We start from the raw sequence: 16,636 nt of genomic DNA, 5'->3' as shown, positions 1-16,636 counted from the left end.
CACAAAAACCAAATTGACGATACAAAACACGTTTTTGAACACTGAATCGATCGCCGTAATGATTCATACAAATAAAATGATGGCAAATTTTTATGAAATTTTCCATTTGAAATAGAGAAAATAAATGGGAAAAAAACAGAAGAGAGAAGTTGTAAACAACTAGCAGGTAGGTATCTGTTGTAGTCAGACATATAAGCGACATTTTATTGTGTCCGTGCAGTGAAACATTGGTGTCGAGTGCGAAAAGCACACCGGAAAAGCATTGGCGAAATCTGGTTTTCTATCTGTTTTTCAGGAACTGTTTTGAATTTTTTACAGAAAATAAAAATTGAAATGAGTTTTTCGCAGTTTGTAATCAAACTTCCGCGCCAAATGTGGTCTTCTCATCAGCGGTCAAATCAAAGCAATTTTAATGGTGACATGAAAATTTCTTCAACGATGACAACCGATGTGTGATGATGTTGATAGTAAAAAGCGTCGCAAATGCAGCGTAAATGAAGATGATTGCGATAAAATGAAACAACAACAGCAGCAACAACACCACTGAATGCATGGTGCTACATGGAAAACTATCCAACTGCACCATATCTTATTCACTGTCGAATTCAATATCGCAAATAAAAATCACTTTCACGCGTTCGCGCTTGCGCTTGCCACGATACGACGGGCGCGCGAGTGAACGAGCGAGCTCGTGCTCCATATCGGACAATGAAATTACAGACAATTCAATCGGTGTTATTTTATGGTGTTTAACATTTTTTGTGAACATCGAACTGAAATCGAAGCGAATGGCGAACGAGGGCGAGCGTGAGAGAGAGCAAACAGATGCAGTGCATCGATACTCTAAAGAACTCGTACATTTCTTTTTCTTTATTTTTTTTAATAAAATACCAATTTAGCGCGAAGTACGTATTCAAATGAGCTTCTGTTAATGATCGGGCAACGTGCTGTAAAAGCGAAATAGATTAAGATATTTACTTGAGCGAATTGAACTGGAAAGATTCATTTTCACTCCACTGAGATGCTAATGTACTCTCTATATACGGTACCAAGAGGAAGACAAGGCGAACCATCCGACAACCGTTCGTCGCTCGCGCGTGGACCCGCCATAATTTCACAAGCAGCACAATGGTGCATATTCGAAATTTTTGATTTTACATTAAAAAAAATTGATTTGAAATACATATATGTATTTATGTTTTTTTCTCCAGTTTGGAGCATCACATCATTTCCTTGAAATGTAAAATTGACAGAAATTGAAAAGCCGTTGTCATAAATGCTAATTTAAAAAATGGTGAATAAAACGATGGAAAAAGTGAATACAATTGGACAGAAAGTGAGACGTACGCGGAGATGAGAATTCCAGTTCAATATGCAATGACTTATACAACGTCGGCTATTATTGTCATCGAGCATTCGTTATGCACCCATGAGATTCAAGCGCTCGCATAAGTGAAAAAAAAAACGAAGAGAGAAAGAGAAAGAAATGCCCGAGATTCATCGTGCGAATTGAATTTTAGAAGAGCATGTTATATCAAGTCAAATTTGTGTATAAATTATGCATGGAAAGTGAACATTTCGTTATGGTCACTCTGAAAACAGCGCTGAAAAATCTTCGCTTATAAGACTCATCTTGCGAAAATTGAATTGATTCGAATGAATTCAATGTAATTTTATAAGTGATTCGATTTCTGTTGATTGTGTCAAATATCTTCATAGTCTGGTTTTGTTTTAACAATGAATGCGTTGGCCACCATTAGCAATCAATCATGGAGAAGATCTTGTTGACCGCATTTAGCAGATTGATTCATAGCACTGAGCTCTACACATTCAATCAATTTATCAAAATAAATTGAAAAAGAGATTTGAAAACAGATAAAAAAAATAGATTAAGTCGTTGAAATGATTAATACAAATCCGTTTGTTTTAAAAATATTTTTCATCGAAATGAGTCTTCGAATTGCTCTGGATGTTCAATTGAAATTGTTAGTGGGCGATACCATGAGTGTTGATTTTGAGTTTTATGTGATGATTACGATCGTAAGTTGTCTGTTCATACCGTAAAAATGCCACTGGCCGCCGAAGGTATGATGCAAAGTGTGTGATTTGATACTTGATATGAAGAAGGGCCTATGATTATAATCAACCGAAATTGCATAATTTAGTAATTCCCATACGCATATGGAGTGATTTTATCTGCACAAATATGGCATGAGCTCGATTTCAAGTTCAAAATGCGATTCAGATTGACACTTCGTATCATGGATATGTTCATTCATTTGCGATGAACAACATCTTGATGTGTAAAAGAAGCGAAACGATTGTTTGGTTTTCCATCAGTTCGAGAACAATTACGTGTTGTTTTGTTTAGTTGAATACCTATTTCTTCAGCAATTATGATCGAGTAAACAAAGAGAAAAAAAAAACTGTATCACTTTTAGATATATAATACAATTTCGACCGTATTTTTTTCTGTGCCATGAATAGCGCAGACGCTTCATTGCACGATACAGAAAAGAAGAAGAAGAAAAAAAACAGTACTTGCAGTACTATGTTCAAGGCCATTGTCTAGCAAGCATAAAATGGTTCACTTTTTTCCACCATTTGTCTACAAGTTTTTCTTTCATTTTTTGAATGTAATTCCGATTTCAGACTCCATTTTTTCTTGGTTTTATGTTTTTTTTTATAGTTCGCTTTCAATTTGCTTCATATCAGGCCTTTTTGCGTTGTGTTTCGTGTGAAATTATCTCAAGAAACATTGTGCAGAAAGTGGCTGCTGTTTCACAGAAAAAAATTGGTGCGCAGTGTGTTTCTCTAATTGAGTCATTTTTCGCGATCAACGCACGATATTCCAATTCCAAATCAAAAACGGAATTCTCGCCAAAAACATCGAGTATTACGGGTGACCTTCGACATGCATGTAAAGGAAGATGCATGAAAATAGACATTTTCGATCTAAATTGTCATATAAACATTCGACACACAATCGTACGTCTACACATGCCTTATTTGCATCATATGGATTCGTTTCTAATCCAAATTAAAATGCGATATTACGAAAAACAATACAAAACTTATTATGCATATTTACGGCAACATTGTCGGTGGCATGGTCAACTCTGGAACAAAAGAATTATTTAATAATATTTATATATTGTTATGAATTTTATGATCATATAATGAACATGTAAACATAGCCTCAACTCATATAACCCATTTAGTTTGGCCAAGTTTCACATTTTTATCATCGGTCTGAATCGACGTAAGTAAATTTATTCCGTTAATATTCTCAGTTCGTAATGGCTTCATCGAAGAAGTGAACCTGAAAACGTAGTGTATAACTTGATGGAAATCAATTGTGATGTCATTCATTCATTCATTCATATTTTTTTTTCGTTTATTGGGTCGATTTTTCTCTCTTTCTCTCTATCTCTCCCTCCCGATTATGAATCAATTAAATTTAATGAATGCCCGTTTCAAACATTTCTCATTTACCTCAAATACATAGATAATTTGATGTGACTACATCTAATCCCAAACAATCGATCCAATTTCGTTTTCTTCCTCCTGATGTTTTGACGAAACACATATTAATTCCAATCGAAACAACAACACTGCTACTGAAATCATCGCCGTTGGCTCAACGGATCGTTATGCATTGTGATGTTTATTTATTTGTTTGAAGAAACCCAAAGGATCATCCCGCGGTGATTCAAATTATTCACTTCAACTCATTGAGTACTTCGTTACCAAACATTCAACGCGACCAAAGTGTTTTATTTGGGTTTCCTCAAGAAATGGAGCATTATGTTTCTGAATTTAATTCAGAGCATTGCATTGAAATGAATTACCACTGTTGAATGATGTTTATTGGCTTTTGTTGAGATAGATTAATTTCCGTTCGTAAATTGTCTTTTTTTTTCGCTGCAACAATTTACGATACAGTTCCCCATTGATAGCCACCTAATGAGCAAAAAGTTATTCAATATTCAATAAGCCATCCATAATTGTGAAATACTTCTCATCAAAAAGGAACCATGAAAATGAGAACCATTCATTTGCGGGCCAGCCAGTGACCTTAAGCATTTAAGTTGAGTATGACCAAAAATGCAAGTCAAATCTCAAGAGAGTATACGTTCGATTTTTCGTTTGTGACTTTAACCGTTCATATTGTGTGACTTGGTTGATGATAACCTAGATATGATTTGATTTTATGTGCGGGTACAACGACCTTCGTGTGTCTGTCCGTCTTGAGATTTGTCGACTGATGCGAATTTCACGACAATCATTTTGGAAATCGTGCATTTTTGCTTGACGATATCCGATTTTAATCATTTGAACGCGATTTTTCGAATGAACAAATTGCATTTTCAGATACAACGAGCTGAGAAACTGAAAATATTAATTCAACGATCGACTGCCTCAATATAAATTATGCTACTCTTCTTTCATGAAATAATTAAACAATTAGCTCTTGTTACTTCAATTGAACCGTGTTACGCCATAAAATTGTTGGAAAGAAACTTGGCATGCAACTGCGATGCAACGGCACAGCGATGCAGCTGCTGAAAATAAAATGGAAATAATACGAGGAATATCGATTACGCAACAATATCGAACTCATCGAAGTGGATGTAGTTGAAAAATGCGATCGACACAAATTGCATATTGAATAAAAAGTAGCTAAAGTTGTATTACATATTAATTATGATGGCCTGTCATCAGGTATTCAAGAAAGACTTGCTGAAATTGGTACAATTAGCAAGAGGTGCGCGGAAAGGTGTGGAAATGGGTATTTAATCAAAATTGGTCATTTCCCTGGAAAATCGGTTTCATTTCCCGGCAAATGTGGTTCATTCTCAATCTGGATTGTAGAACGAACAGTGAACCTTCCTTTGATCATGATCGTCCATATTTTGCACCAAAGTAGCAATTCAATCAAAAATTTCAATAAAAAATGCCACGCTTTGTCTCACGCCGAAAAAAATGTCAACGTTTCGGAATGTCACATAAATCCATTAGCTGCTTCTACGTGATTGATACATCAACTCAATGACAGTGTTTTGTTCGTGTAAATGCCGTCAATTCTTGATGGCTTCAAGTCAAATGGAACATTTAGTTCGCGACCATCAAGCATACATACCACGGGTCGCATGTATAACAGTGCATGTTTTTTTGGAATAGTAATCGTGTTGAGCAGATGAGCACTAAATCGTTATCGCTGCATTCCAACATATGTCAATTTCATTGCTAACGCAGTCATGTGATAACCGTGGCAGCATGTCTTCACAGTCGCAGCGCTCAACTCAAATTCACATGCATTTTTCCTCATTTGCCTGCTGTGTGTATGTGTTTCTTACAAATGCGCCAATGTAACATTTTGGTAACTTTTTCTCTCACCATGCAGCATACACACGCGCGCGCGACCGACCGTGCGCCGGCGGTGCGAAACTCTTTTTCACTTTTTTTTTTTTCAAACATCACTTCCCAGTTAATATAAAAGCAAAATTCATGACCCCCTATATTAGTAGTCTTACTACAGCAACTGGTTCCGTGACATCGTCGTCGTCGTTGTTAGCCTAGACCGTGTCTATGCGAAGAAGAAGCCAAACGTTGGAAAAAAATATAAGTACGAAACACAAAAACCATCGCGTATTCGAGCTCCATGAAGAAAACGGAAAGTTGGTGAAAATTCGAAAAGCGAACCGTTTCGAATGCTGAATTAATCAAAATCATCCGATCGAGACAGTGAAACAGCAAGCATATACGGTGTGCAAAACGATTTGGACAATTAGAAATATAGTCAAAAGGAATACACTTCGAGTCAATTACAGTTTTTTTTTTACCCATTGCAGTTGGTTTGTGTGAAAGTGAATCCGGTGATATTTGAGGTTTTTTTTTCATTCTCCTTCTTGTGTGGAATTGAAACAGATCGTCAGAAAAGTGCCAGCCGAATTAGTTTAGTTAGAACAATAGAAAAAATGAAGAACCTTCATTTAGCGGTGAGTTTTTTTACTAATCCATATTTGGAAAATCCAATTAGCGTTTCGAACAAAAAGAAAACTAAAATAAATCATAATGTCGACCAGATCAGACATTGGTTCGACTTCCTTCCCACGATTCAAGCATATTGACCTTATAAATTCCTCTTCATCGGAATGAATTAATAATGTGAATGAAAGAACGGTTTGTACTTGTCCTACCCTCGACATCATGTGAGCCCAATTAGCTAATTAGGTATTTTTTACGAGTTAATCAGGCGAACCAACGAAAAAACTGTAAACCAAACAAGACAAATGATTGTGCAATACACACCACTTACATTGGAATTGTCATCACTACACATTTCAGTACAAAAACAGTTCAAATGGGATGTGCCAAAAATGAAAATCGTTGATTGCAACATTAAAATCCTGAACGCTGTGTATTTGGGTTTCTTCACCGCATCGTGTCCAAAACTTGCGAATCTTATCCAGCAAGGGAAAAATAAAGCGCATCATATCGATGAAATTGCGTAGCAAATCAAGCGTTGAGTTTACTCTAGAGGTTTTTTTTTTCTTCTTCTCGTCGAAGATGAAAGATTTTGTCGAAAGATTTGCTTGCGATGTTGTGACATTGTGCAAACCCAATTCGAATTCTTGGAATTGGTCAACATTTGTCCACGCGATGTGTTTGATCTCAACTCATTTTTCCATGTGAACTCATGTGTACACGTACTCAAAACAATTGAACTTGCGCAGTTCCAGTTACACACATCAGCCAGACGAAAAACAGAAAAACACAAAAACCGTTAAGCAATTTCGATGACTTCACCTCGACATCATAAAACAAAAAAACGGTAGCGTCAAATGAATGAAAAGCCATCGAAACTTTTTTGCCCTTTATTTTCTCAGTTGGATATTTTTTTACCAAAAAAGTGTAACAAATTTTGTCAACTAAACGCGTTTGAACAATCATTCATGTAGCTGCAATCATTTGATCATTAATCTTTTCTAATTGTGATGATTTCACCTTCAGCATCTGACAAAAGGCAAACATTTGTATATCGGAGCTGAATTCCAATGACATGCCAATATTTTTTCACAATATATCTTTAATTTGGCGCAAAATTTTCATAGAAAATCGGTTTGTTTTCTAACGGTGATGCATGGTCGATTTCATATTTCCTACGTATATCAACATCTTTGTCTATATATCAAAATAAAAATCCATAAAACTGCCAATAAAGCCATCGTTTACGTGCATAATTACAGCAATAAAATGACACATTGGATGATTTTTCGCCATTTTGCGATAACTTAATCATCTGGGCTATAGAAAAGTAAGAGGTGCACAACGCCAAGTGCAGAATTGATCATTAAATGTGAAGCATTCGTCCACAGTGGCTATTGTATGTGTGAAGGTTTTGGTTCGTATTGCTATTTCCGATGGCACAAATTTCATCTCGACATGTTATTTACATAATTATTACTTTCATTAACCCAATACGCTGATTATTATCTGCGAAACGCATTATTTAAAATTGAAGTTTATCATGATATTAGCCTTATTATGTCACCAGTGCGGTGTCGAAACCAGTTCGATTTCAATTTGTCAATGGATTTTTTGATCGAATTATCGCTTTTTCAATTTAGGTTACGAACACTGGTCGATTTTCATCAATTCTGCAAAGCATCATTTGTTCATTGAACATTTCGGCAAAATTACACTAATTCAATTACTTGAAAGTGGCCGACAAAAAAGATGGTAGTGGGATATAAATGCATGGACGTTTTGTCGTGGCAAAAGTGCTTCCTTGTCGCAATTCAACTGAAAAATACATTTTCATTTGCAACTTAGTTACACCTATATATACTCAGTGGAGATTAGTGTCTAGCGCAATGATTATTTTATGGGATTTGTGTTGATGCCTTATTGCGTAACATGTTCACTTCTCAGACCGTATATCGCTTTCGCGGTCAGGAAATAAAAATCTGCACAACAATTGCACTACATTCATACCAGTTTGCCGCTCAGTTTTCTTTCTCTCTTTCTCTTTCTCCACTCGCCAATCTCAAAGCTTAATAAGAAAATCACCGACAACAACGAATAACAACCGTTTTTATCGATAGGATATCCACACAGCTAGTTGTAGTTGTTGTTTTTTCGTCGTTTCATCTTTCTTTTCTGCATTCAAGTGTTCCAATTTGCATTACCAAACGATGATTAGCTCCACTTTAACACACCATAAATCCAGAGAGTGATCGTTATCCGCAGAAGATATGCCGTTTGTCTCCTCTCATTTCCACATTTGTTTCCAATGTGAGCGCGTGCATTGCACATTTGTTATGTTTGTATCATGTAGATCATGTACGAACTACAATTATATCGATATCTCGGTTATCAAACGAGCAAATCATTGTAATGTGTTCGGGGTCTAATAACGTTTCTGGCATTATTCGACTTCATTTAACTGGATAATTGCATAGATTTCGAGAGTTAACGAAAAAAAGACTGATATTATAACCGTTATTATGTTTGATATTTGCCATCGCGATAAAAGTGCTGAGAAAAGGAGTTCACGGCAAAAGATTACCGTAAATGAAACGAAAGTCTTTTCCCTCGACTATTCTCCTATGATGGATCGAGCAAATACAAGCAACGCAAAGTCAATGGCGAAGCGAGAAAGAATTTTCGATAATTGAAAATCCACTCGCGTGCTAGGATATGCTTTTTGTTGTTTGCTTTTAAAAGAAAAGACAACTTATCAAGTGACTGTTAGTTTTTCTGCATGCATTACATTCATGGCAGTTCAATACGAAGAATTATTGTGGCGGAAGTGTAGAAATGTGTGCGATAATTCAATGTACCACTGAAAAGTATATTCAACAAACATAGTTCACGAGATAAATATTACCAGACGAGAGAGAAAACAAGACTGCAGATCGTCGCTTCGCTCCGCTCTGCGTTCTTGAAGCTTGTAAATTTAAGGCGTTTAATTAATTTGATGTTTCTCATCAAATTATTATCGTAAGCACTACATGGAATGTAGTTTTAATCGTAATTGCTTCATTTGAAATAAAAAATATGGATATAAAAATGAATTATTTTACGGTCCAAAAAAATTGACCTGAAGACTCTTAAAATTTCCTTAGGAAAAGAAACAACTACAGTAGCCGACATTCCATGTAGTGCTAAATAAACAGCTACAACGAAAATGCCTCTATTAACAATATTAGGTAGTGAAACGATCGCCTACCGCTTTGTGTTCAAAGCCAGTTAATATGGACAAATAAGCGAAATATCAAAACCATGTATCCGTTTGATCGCGGCGATTTTTTTCCTCTCCATCTCTCATTCATCGCACAGAAAATCGAAGCTAATAGAAAATCGATTAAATAATTGGCTTGATCTGAACAAATCGTTTATCGTCTGCTTTAATATTCGCAAAATATATCACGAGATGAGACACGCTATCGCAGTTTTGGTCGTTGCTACTTTTTGTTGCTTTCCGCGCGCTGTTATTCAATTTGAACTGGAAGACGAAAAGAAAAATGAAATGCGATTGTTACATCATTCGCGAAGAGATGAAGATATTTTACGTCACAATAGATTAGTGACAGACGGTCAATTGAGAGCAGCGCTTCGTAGAAAGAGAGGGAGTCGGAACTGAGCGGCGTGTGCGTGGTGAGAGTTCAAACGGTTTGTGTTTCGGTGCCTCATTGCATGTTCCGTTGTGCTCGACTTTGATCACTCGCTTTTCTTTTTGTCGGCGGCTTTTTCTTTCATCTCGCGTGTTTACGACTAGACTGTAAAACATTTTACGCAACTGAGCCCATGAAAAACGGTTGAAGACGAGAGAAGAAGAAAAGATCGTACACGAACAAGTTTGTCGCACGAATTCTCAACGATCAAAGTCGCACTTGACGGCCCATTGTCTCTCTTCGTGTGTGCGCTGTGCGCACGCTCATTGTTTTTTTTTCCCCATTGAGTACTAAATCATCGAGTCATTTTTCACTTTTGCTTACAATTCAATCGTCATTTTCCATAACATGTGTTTCATAATGGTCATGAATGTCTTGGTTATTCTATTTTATGCAACAAATTACACGCTGTCTCAGTTTTATCAGTCGAACGCCTTCTATGGGTCTTATCAAATCGAAAACTGCGCTTGAAGTACAATGTTAATTAGTCTTAGAATTTCCTTTGTATCAATTCAAGCAAAGCGACACATGTTTTACCGTGTATTGGATAAACTGGCCACGGATAGTGGTCACGAATTCTGTTGCGCAGTTCATTGAACACACACCTCGGCAAAATTGGATGTGTCAAAATATGATATTCTTCCGCGCTAGATGCGCCCGATACTTCATCGATGTAATGCTTAATTATTCATGCAAGATTACAAAATGCGCTTGGAAAACTACCAATCAAAAGACACCACCGATTGATTATGGCAGCCAATGCGCATTATTTAATTATTTTAATGTTTATGATATGATCGCAGTGCGCTATGACTTGTTTCCGGTATGATTGGCACACAAACGATCATCGGAACTGAGAAAAAGTGACGCGCGCGCACGCGGTACGCGTGATTAATGCTGAATGCGAAAGCGCAAGAGCTAACGCGCGATGAAGAGAAAAACTGCAAAATACATCCGATCAAGATACCAGTTACCCATTTGGTAAAGACCACAATTTTAATCACACTGTTTTTGTGCTGTTGTTGATGATGATTTGAGAAAGTGCAATATATATCCAGGTGCACACACACACACATCCAATATCTTGCTATCATATTCGCCATTTAATCGGTAGATATAAAACGAAAAGAGAAAAAAAACAGCAACAACGTTTGAGAAAATACCAGTTTTGACGATTTGGGGCTTTCCTCCGTGTCTATCGCGAAGAAACGTGCGCTCTCGCGCTCTCACTCATGACGTACGCAATTTATGCAATCGCACACAGTGCACATTGATATTCACCATTGGTAACGATCATTACCAGTGCAAGTTATGCACGAAAAGCCCAAACGATAAACTAAATACATAATAAATTGCCTGTATACATCGCAGATTCTGCCCATCTATTAAATGATAGTAAGATGTAAATGTTGCCGATTCCTTCTTTCACTTTGGCTTTGGCTTTGGCTTTTGCATTACCGCCGCAGAGTACTTGTTTTGTGCTACCTGCGATTTACCTGATTTGCATACCATACATGGAAAGTATCACTCTCATTGATGGCTTTAACTTGATTCCGTTTTTCTTTTCTTCTTCGTTGTTTTTGAATCTCGCTGCGACATTATTTAACTCAAATTTTGTCGTATTTTATCAGGTTTATTCGCATTTTGATTGCGAATGTCATCCAAAAAGGCGCCTTTGAAATGGAAATGCTTCAACTGCACAGATTCATTTCATTTCTCAGCTTTGCTGTGAATGTGATGGTGCCAATTCAAATTTGTGTATAAGCAAATCGTTGCAATTATGAAACAACACGAATTTTGAGAAGATATGAGAGCATTAAAATGTGACATCGCTGGAAAATCATCAGGTTGTGACATCACGTAGCCAAATGTTTGCCTACCGGCAGATATTTTTAGACGATTGATGGCGTTGAAATGATCATTGTCATCGTGTGAAACTAACAGTATCGCATTTTCAACAAATGTACAGTAATTTACTTTTGCTTTTTTGCTTACTTTGCGCTAGATGTGTTTGTTTTTTTTTCGCTTTTCTTACCATTAATTATATTTTACTTGTTTCATTGGCGTTGCTAATAAATTCGGTGAGAGCGATGTACAGTGCGCGTTTTATTTGTTTCGCTTAGGCTGAACGCTTTGCGCTATAATCACCTCTCACCATCATGGTACATTCCGTTGTTTGTTTCATTTTTGACTCTCCATTTTCTTTCCTCTATTATTTTCTATTTTTTTGTAAATGCTAAAAACAGTCGGCTAATTTTGTTTTTCATATTTCTCAGGTTATCGTCGCGGTGCTTGTGTGGGCGGCTGTGGCTGATTGCAAAACGCAACGGATACAACATCAACTGAAAAAAGCCGCGACACATATCAAACCAACAAAAGGACCGAAAAGTGTGCTCGAAGCATTCAAAGCATTGTCAAATGAGGATTTTGAATTCCTCAAACAAATAGATAAACAATTCAAACAATATGGCGAAAATGTTAAAATTAAGATTCAGAAAGAGAATCGCACAACATCGAATAACAAAAATATTAAGCGTACCATTGACGGTAGTTTGGGGTGAGTTCAAATCACGATTAAATAGCGCAAAATGACCATTTCAATACGATGCAATTTTTTTTAAACTTTTTCTTCGAAATTTATTCGAAATCAAAAGAAAATTGGAAGGAATTTAATGAAACACCTTATCTTCTTGCAGATATGGTTACCAGAATAGAAACGATCAACAAGCAATGTACTCATTTTCGAAGCCAAAATATGAGATTTATCCATACTCGCAGCACGATATTCCACCATCATCGGAATACCAACAAAATCAACATCATTTGCACTACTTGAGAAACTATCCAACGGCGCTCATTGAGAGCGATCCAAACTATTTCCGTAAACAAGTCACAAATGAACTCCGGTCGAATGGGCACACATCGGTTGAAATTCAGCCATCACACTCGTACGAAATCAAACAAACAGAACATGGCTACAAAACCATTTACCACGGTGATGGCAGTGATGATCATGCTCAGTATTATAACACTCAGAGCACTGAAGGTGAAGCTGTTCCAGTGATTGTGTTGCGTATTCCAGGCCCGGCCAAATATGCTTCACATTTGCAAGTTCTGTTGCAACAATATTTGGAAGCTCGTGCCGCACAATATATTCAAACATTACAGGAGCAGGAAGCCCATGGCATTGACGCTTCACAGCAACAAATTCACGAACAGGAACAACCGGATATAAATGCCTACGGCGCTTTGCCCGTGCTACCTTATGGTCAAACGCAAGCGTACGTGCCAGCTCAAATGTTCATTCAACCACTGCAACAGATTCAACCGTATTTCTCTCAGCCACTCCCAAATCCTTATGCAAACGCACACATTGCTCAGCCAATTGATCTGAGTGCCGAACATATTGCTGCCACACCAGCTCCGGCCAGCTATTACACACCTTCTGCTCATTCAGACGAATCCGCCGATCAACACTCAAGTATGCCTAAATTGATTTTATTCGATTTCAATTAATTAAATTCACATAAAAAAAACACCGTATCAAAAACATGTGTTTTAATTGGAACAAAAACCGAAGCACACTAATGAAAGACCCAATAATCGATATACAATCAATATTTGGGTCAAAAAAAAATTGAGAAATCGGTTTTGCATGAAAATTCATAAACCTTTTTCGCGCCCATGAAAATATCGGTTGACACGTTTTTTTTTCGTTTTAGGTTATTATGTTTCAGATTTCTATTGTTTCTTTTTCTGTTTCATACAAGAAAAATCATTTAAGTGTAACCGAAATTACAATAAAACAGATATTAATATTTATAATGTATACATTGGTTAATAGGCATTGTACATCCAACTGCATACGAATACCACAATATTCATGCTGAGCAACAGCATCACAGCGAGCATGATACGCGAACGAATGAAGAAATCGTTTATGGTCATCCACACCATGAGTCTGTATCAGAGAATAATGAACTTTTAACCACGGAGAATTTTCCCGATGACAAACACACGCAAGTGATTTTCAAATCGTCCACCGAACATGCACCACACCAACATCAACATTCCGATGAACAATACGGCCAACCGTTGCCACAGCAATATTTGCCACAGACTCATGTTGCCTCATATCGAGCACCGCTCGTGTATCACAAGCTAGAAGAACAGTTTTACAATCCACATGACGATCAAGGTGACAGTTCGCAATATTCAAATGGTGGGTAGTACGGTACATATATAATTTTCTGATTTCAAAAGAGCAACGCATTCTTAGCTATCGGTACTGTAAATTTAAAACTTTGAATGGAATTAACGGCTTTGTGTTTTATCGCATACACACAGGTTACGATGACAATGCTCAACCAATTGGCCCCTCAACTCCATACGCAAGCACAGTTGCAATTACACAACGTCCAATCATTTTGCCACACAATTATCATGCCCAATACCCGCAATTGACCAACAACAATTACAACGACGATCTCGGCTACGATTATGCTTCAACAGAAGCATCCGAAGACGATAATCTGTACAAACGAAGCTCAAACAAAAAGCGACGACAATCGGTGCAAAATCGTGATGATCAAGTGAAAAAATTCAAAAACTTGGCCAATCGAATGAAATCACGAATGATCGCCGCCAGACAAACGGAATCCGCATAGAGTCGCAGGCATTAAATGAATGCTTTTTTGCCATTTTTATTCACTTTGCATATTATATTCTCAAAATCACATCGCTGAAAAGAAAATTCCGAGTGCGAATTCCATTTCCGAACGGAAGTGGAACTGAACCAATTTTATTTATGTTTCTCTTTTGATCATTCGAAAAACAGAAATCACATCTAAGACAATTTAATGAATTGCGAGATTATTTTAAAATACTACCAAGTACAACATACCACATTACCGAGAAACCGATTCAAATCGAATGATTAGATTTGAAAAAAAAAACTAAAACTAAAACAAAAACAATTAGCTAATTTGTAGAAAGGTTTTTCTTCTTTATTATTTTGTTCCGAATGGAAATTCAGTTGTATTTATTTATTCATTTTTTACTGTTCCGTAGCTTGCTTTTCATAATTAGTATCGTATGTACTATTGTGTATAGAATAGAGAAGAAGAGAGAAAGAGAGAAAGAGAGAAAACATTGTACGATTCCCAAGATAACTTACATAGGGTCAGCGACGGACGAACAATACCGCTCAACGATAATTAAGGATACAAGTTTAAGTCCACTTTTGCTGTAAGTTTGGTTATCTGTTTATATTTTGACGCTTAAAATTTTAGGAGAAAAGAAAAATATTGTAAAAATTATAACAAATAAAAATTAAAATATTGAGAAAAAACCAGTAGTTTCATTTTTCCAATAATATTCTTCTGAATGTAGGTCGCCTTATGCTAGAACCATGCGAGATTGCTCTTCTTCTTCGTTTCCTTAGAGTAGCCGACTCGACCATGTCATAAAATATGATGTTTTGTTAGAAAAATGTATAAGCATGTTTGGTCTCATTGCTAATATTGCCAAAAAGAGGCATTGTTAAATAGGTACAATAGTAGTGAAGCACGATACAAAGTATGCCGATACTGTGACAATCATGGGCAAATACTGAATTTAGGTTCTTTCTATCTCTTCTCTATATTAGAAAAAGAAAATTGGTTTACGGACACAAACGATTCTCACCATAACATCATGCAATAAATGTAAAGACGATACAAATGCACAGTTCCAATGGTAACACAATTGGTCAATATGGCAGCATGTATTAAGCCTAACTAATACCGAATGAAATAAATAATAAATAAATGCAAGCAAGGTAGAAGAAGACTGTTATCGAATCTATCGTCCACCTGAATGTGGTTGTGTGAAATATGATGTATCATCATTTTCGTTTTGTTTTAATTTTTCTGTTTGACGACGCAGCATAGCGTAGATGTTTCTCTCCAATACAAATGCTCTTGCAACATTTGCCTTTTGAATAGTGTAAGAAGAGAGCATAATGCCCTCAAATACACAGTAACCGTTTGTCCTTCTTCAATCTACGTCCAATGCATTCATTTTATTGCATGCGGATATTTGAGACGACGAAACAAAGACCGACGACCAAGTACTCTTCGAAACAACGCTGTGGCATTTTACGAACTGCATTCATCCGAGACAGTTTATTTTAAATTTTCATTCTAACGAAAAACGACAAATTAGTTACATTTAATACTGCGTTGACACATGTGTGTAACAAAAATGTTTTTTTTATGATAAAGTGAATTTTCTTCACATTTCATAAAGAATTTTTTCAATAAATTCGTCTTACATTGAGTACAACACGTCACAATATTGTACATTTCAAGTGAAAAAAAGTTACTGCCAAACACAAGCCAAATTAGTTTTCAAACTTGTTGCGATTTCTTAAAATATTTTAAATCTCCAATTGAAGTGATGTATTTTTTTCCTGTTCGTAAAGATAGAAAATGAATATGTATGAGCAAAAATTCAGTGAGTCTGTACCGTTGGCCCTAGATTTTGGATTTGAAATATTCTTTCAACATGATCCATTATTTCGAACAGAGTTATGATTATGTCGATAGTAAACTTAGGAATCCTCACCCTAGGCAGTTTTTTCGTTCATGGATTCGTTCATTTCGTCATATACTTTCGATTTGTCGGCGCGGTTCCTAAATCTGACTTGGCTTTACCTCTGTATTTTGGATTTGAAATATTCTTTCAACATGATCCATTATTTCGAACAGAGTTATGGTTATGTCCAGAGATGGAGTATATGTGTATCAATTCGTTGTATTTACTGTACTCGGTACAGTACGGTATATATACATTGATACACCTTTGCGCTAAGCAACGCATCCGCTGGCACTGAAGCGTTAGCTAACGCGTGTGCGTTTATGTGTATGAATAGCTGTGTGCGTGTGTCAACATTTGTCAATTTAAATTCTCAA

General features: G+C 36.5%; 1 protein-coding gene across 4 annotated transcripts; it reads left to right on the top strand.

The window, feature by feature from the left end:
* The first annotated feature begins 5,545 nt into the window (after positions 1-5,545).
* Positions 5,546-14,817, top strand: LOC129575811 (uncharacterized). 4 transcript variants are annotated; one of them, XM_055459920.1, is made up of 6 exons: positions 5,546-5,769; positions 5,932-6,002; positions 11,960-12,240; positions 12,380-13,164; positions 13,528-13,905; positions 14,031-14,817. In XM_055459920.1, the coding sequence occupies exons 2-6, from the start codon at positions 5,982-5,984 to the stop codon at positions 14,348-14,350; spliced, it is 1,785 nt and encodes a 594-aa protein (XP_055315895.1). In that variant the 5' UTR covers positions 5,546-5,769; positions 5,932-5,981; the 3' UTR covers positions 14,351-14,817. The 4 variants fall into 4 exon arrangements, with proteins under 4 accessions (XP_055315895.1, XP_055315886.1, XP_055315882.1 ...); XM_055459911.1 differs by having other exon boundaries at positions 5,546-5,858; XM_055459907.1 differs by having other exon boundaries at positions 5,546-5,864.
* The last annotated feature ends 1,819 nt before the right edge of the window (positions 14,818-16,636 follow it).

Source organism: Sitodiplosis mosellana, unplaced genomic scaffold (genome assembly GCF_009176505.1).
Source record: "Sitodiplosis mosellana isolate CC-2019 unplaced genomic scaffold, AAFC_SMos_1.0 Smas_scaffold_1, whole genome shotgun sequence".
NCBI lineage: Eukaryota > Metazoa > Arthropoda > Insecta > Diptera > Cecidomyiidae > Sitodiplosis > Sitodiplosis mosellana.
This window is presented reverse-complemented; position numbering and strand designations above follow the sequence as displayed.

Bases quoted from the DNA above. Each gene is read 5' to 3' on its own strand.
- LOC129575811 (XM_055459920.1), top strand. From the start codon at position 5,982: ATGAAGAACCTTCATTTAGCG. The intron at 6,003-11,959 runs GTGAGTTTTTTT...CATATTTCTCAG, and splicing joins TGAAGAACCTTCATTTAGCG to GTTATCGTCGCGGTGCTTGT. The intron at 13,165-13,527 runs GTATGCCTAAAT...ATTGGTTAATAG, and splicing joins ATCCGCCGATCAACACTCAA to GCATTGTACATCCAACTGCA.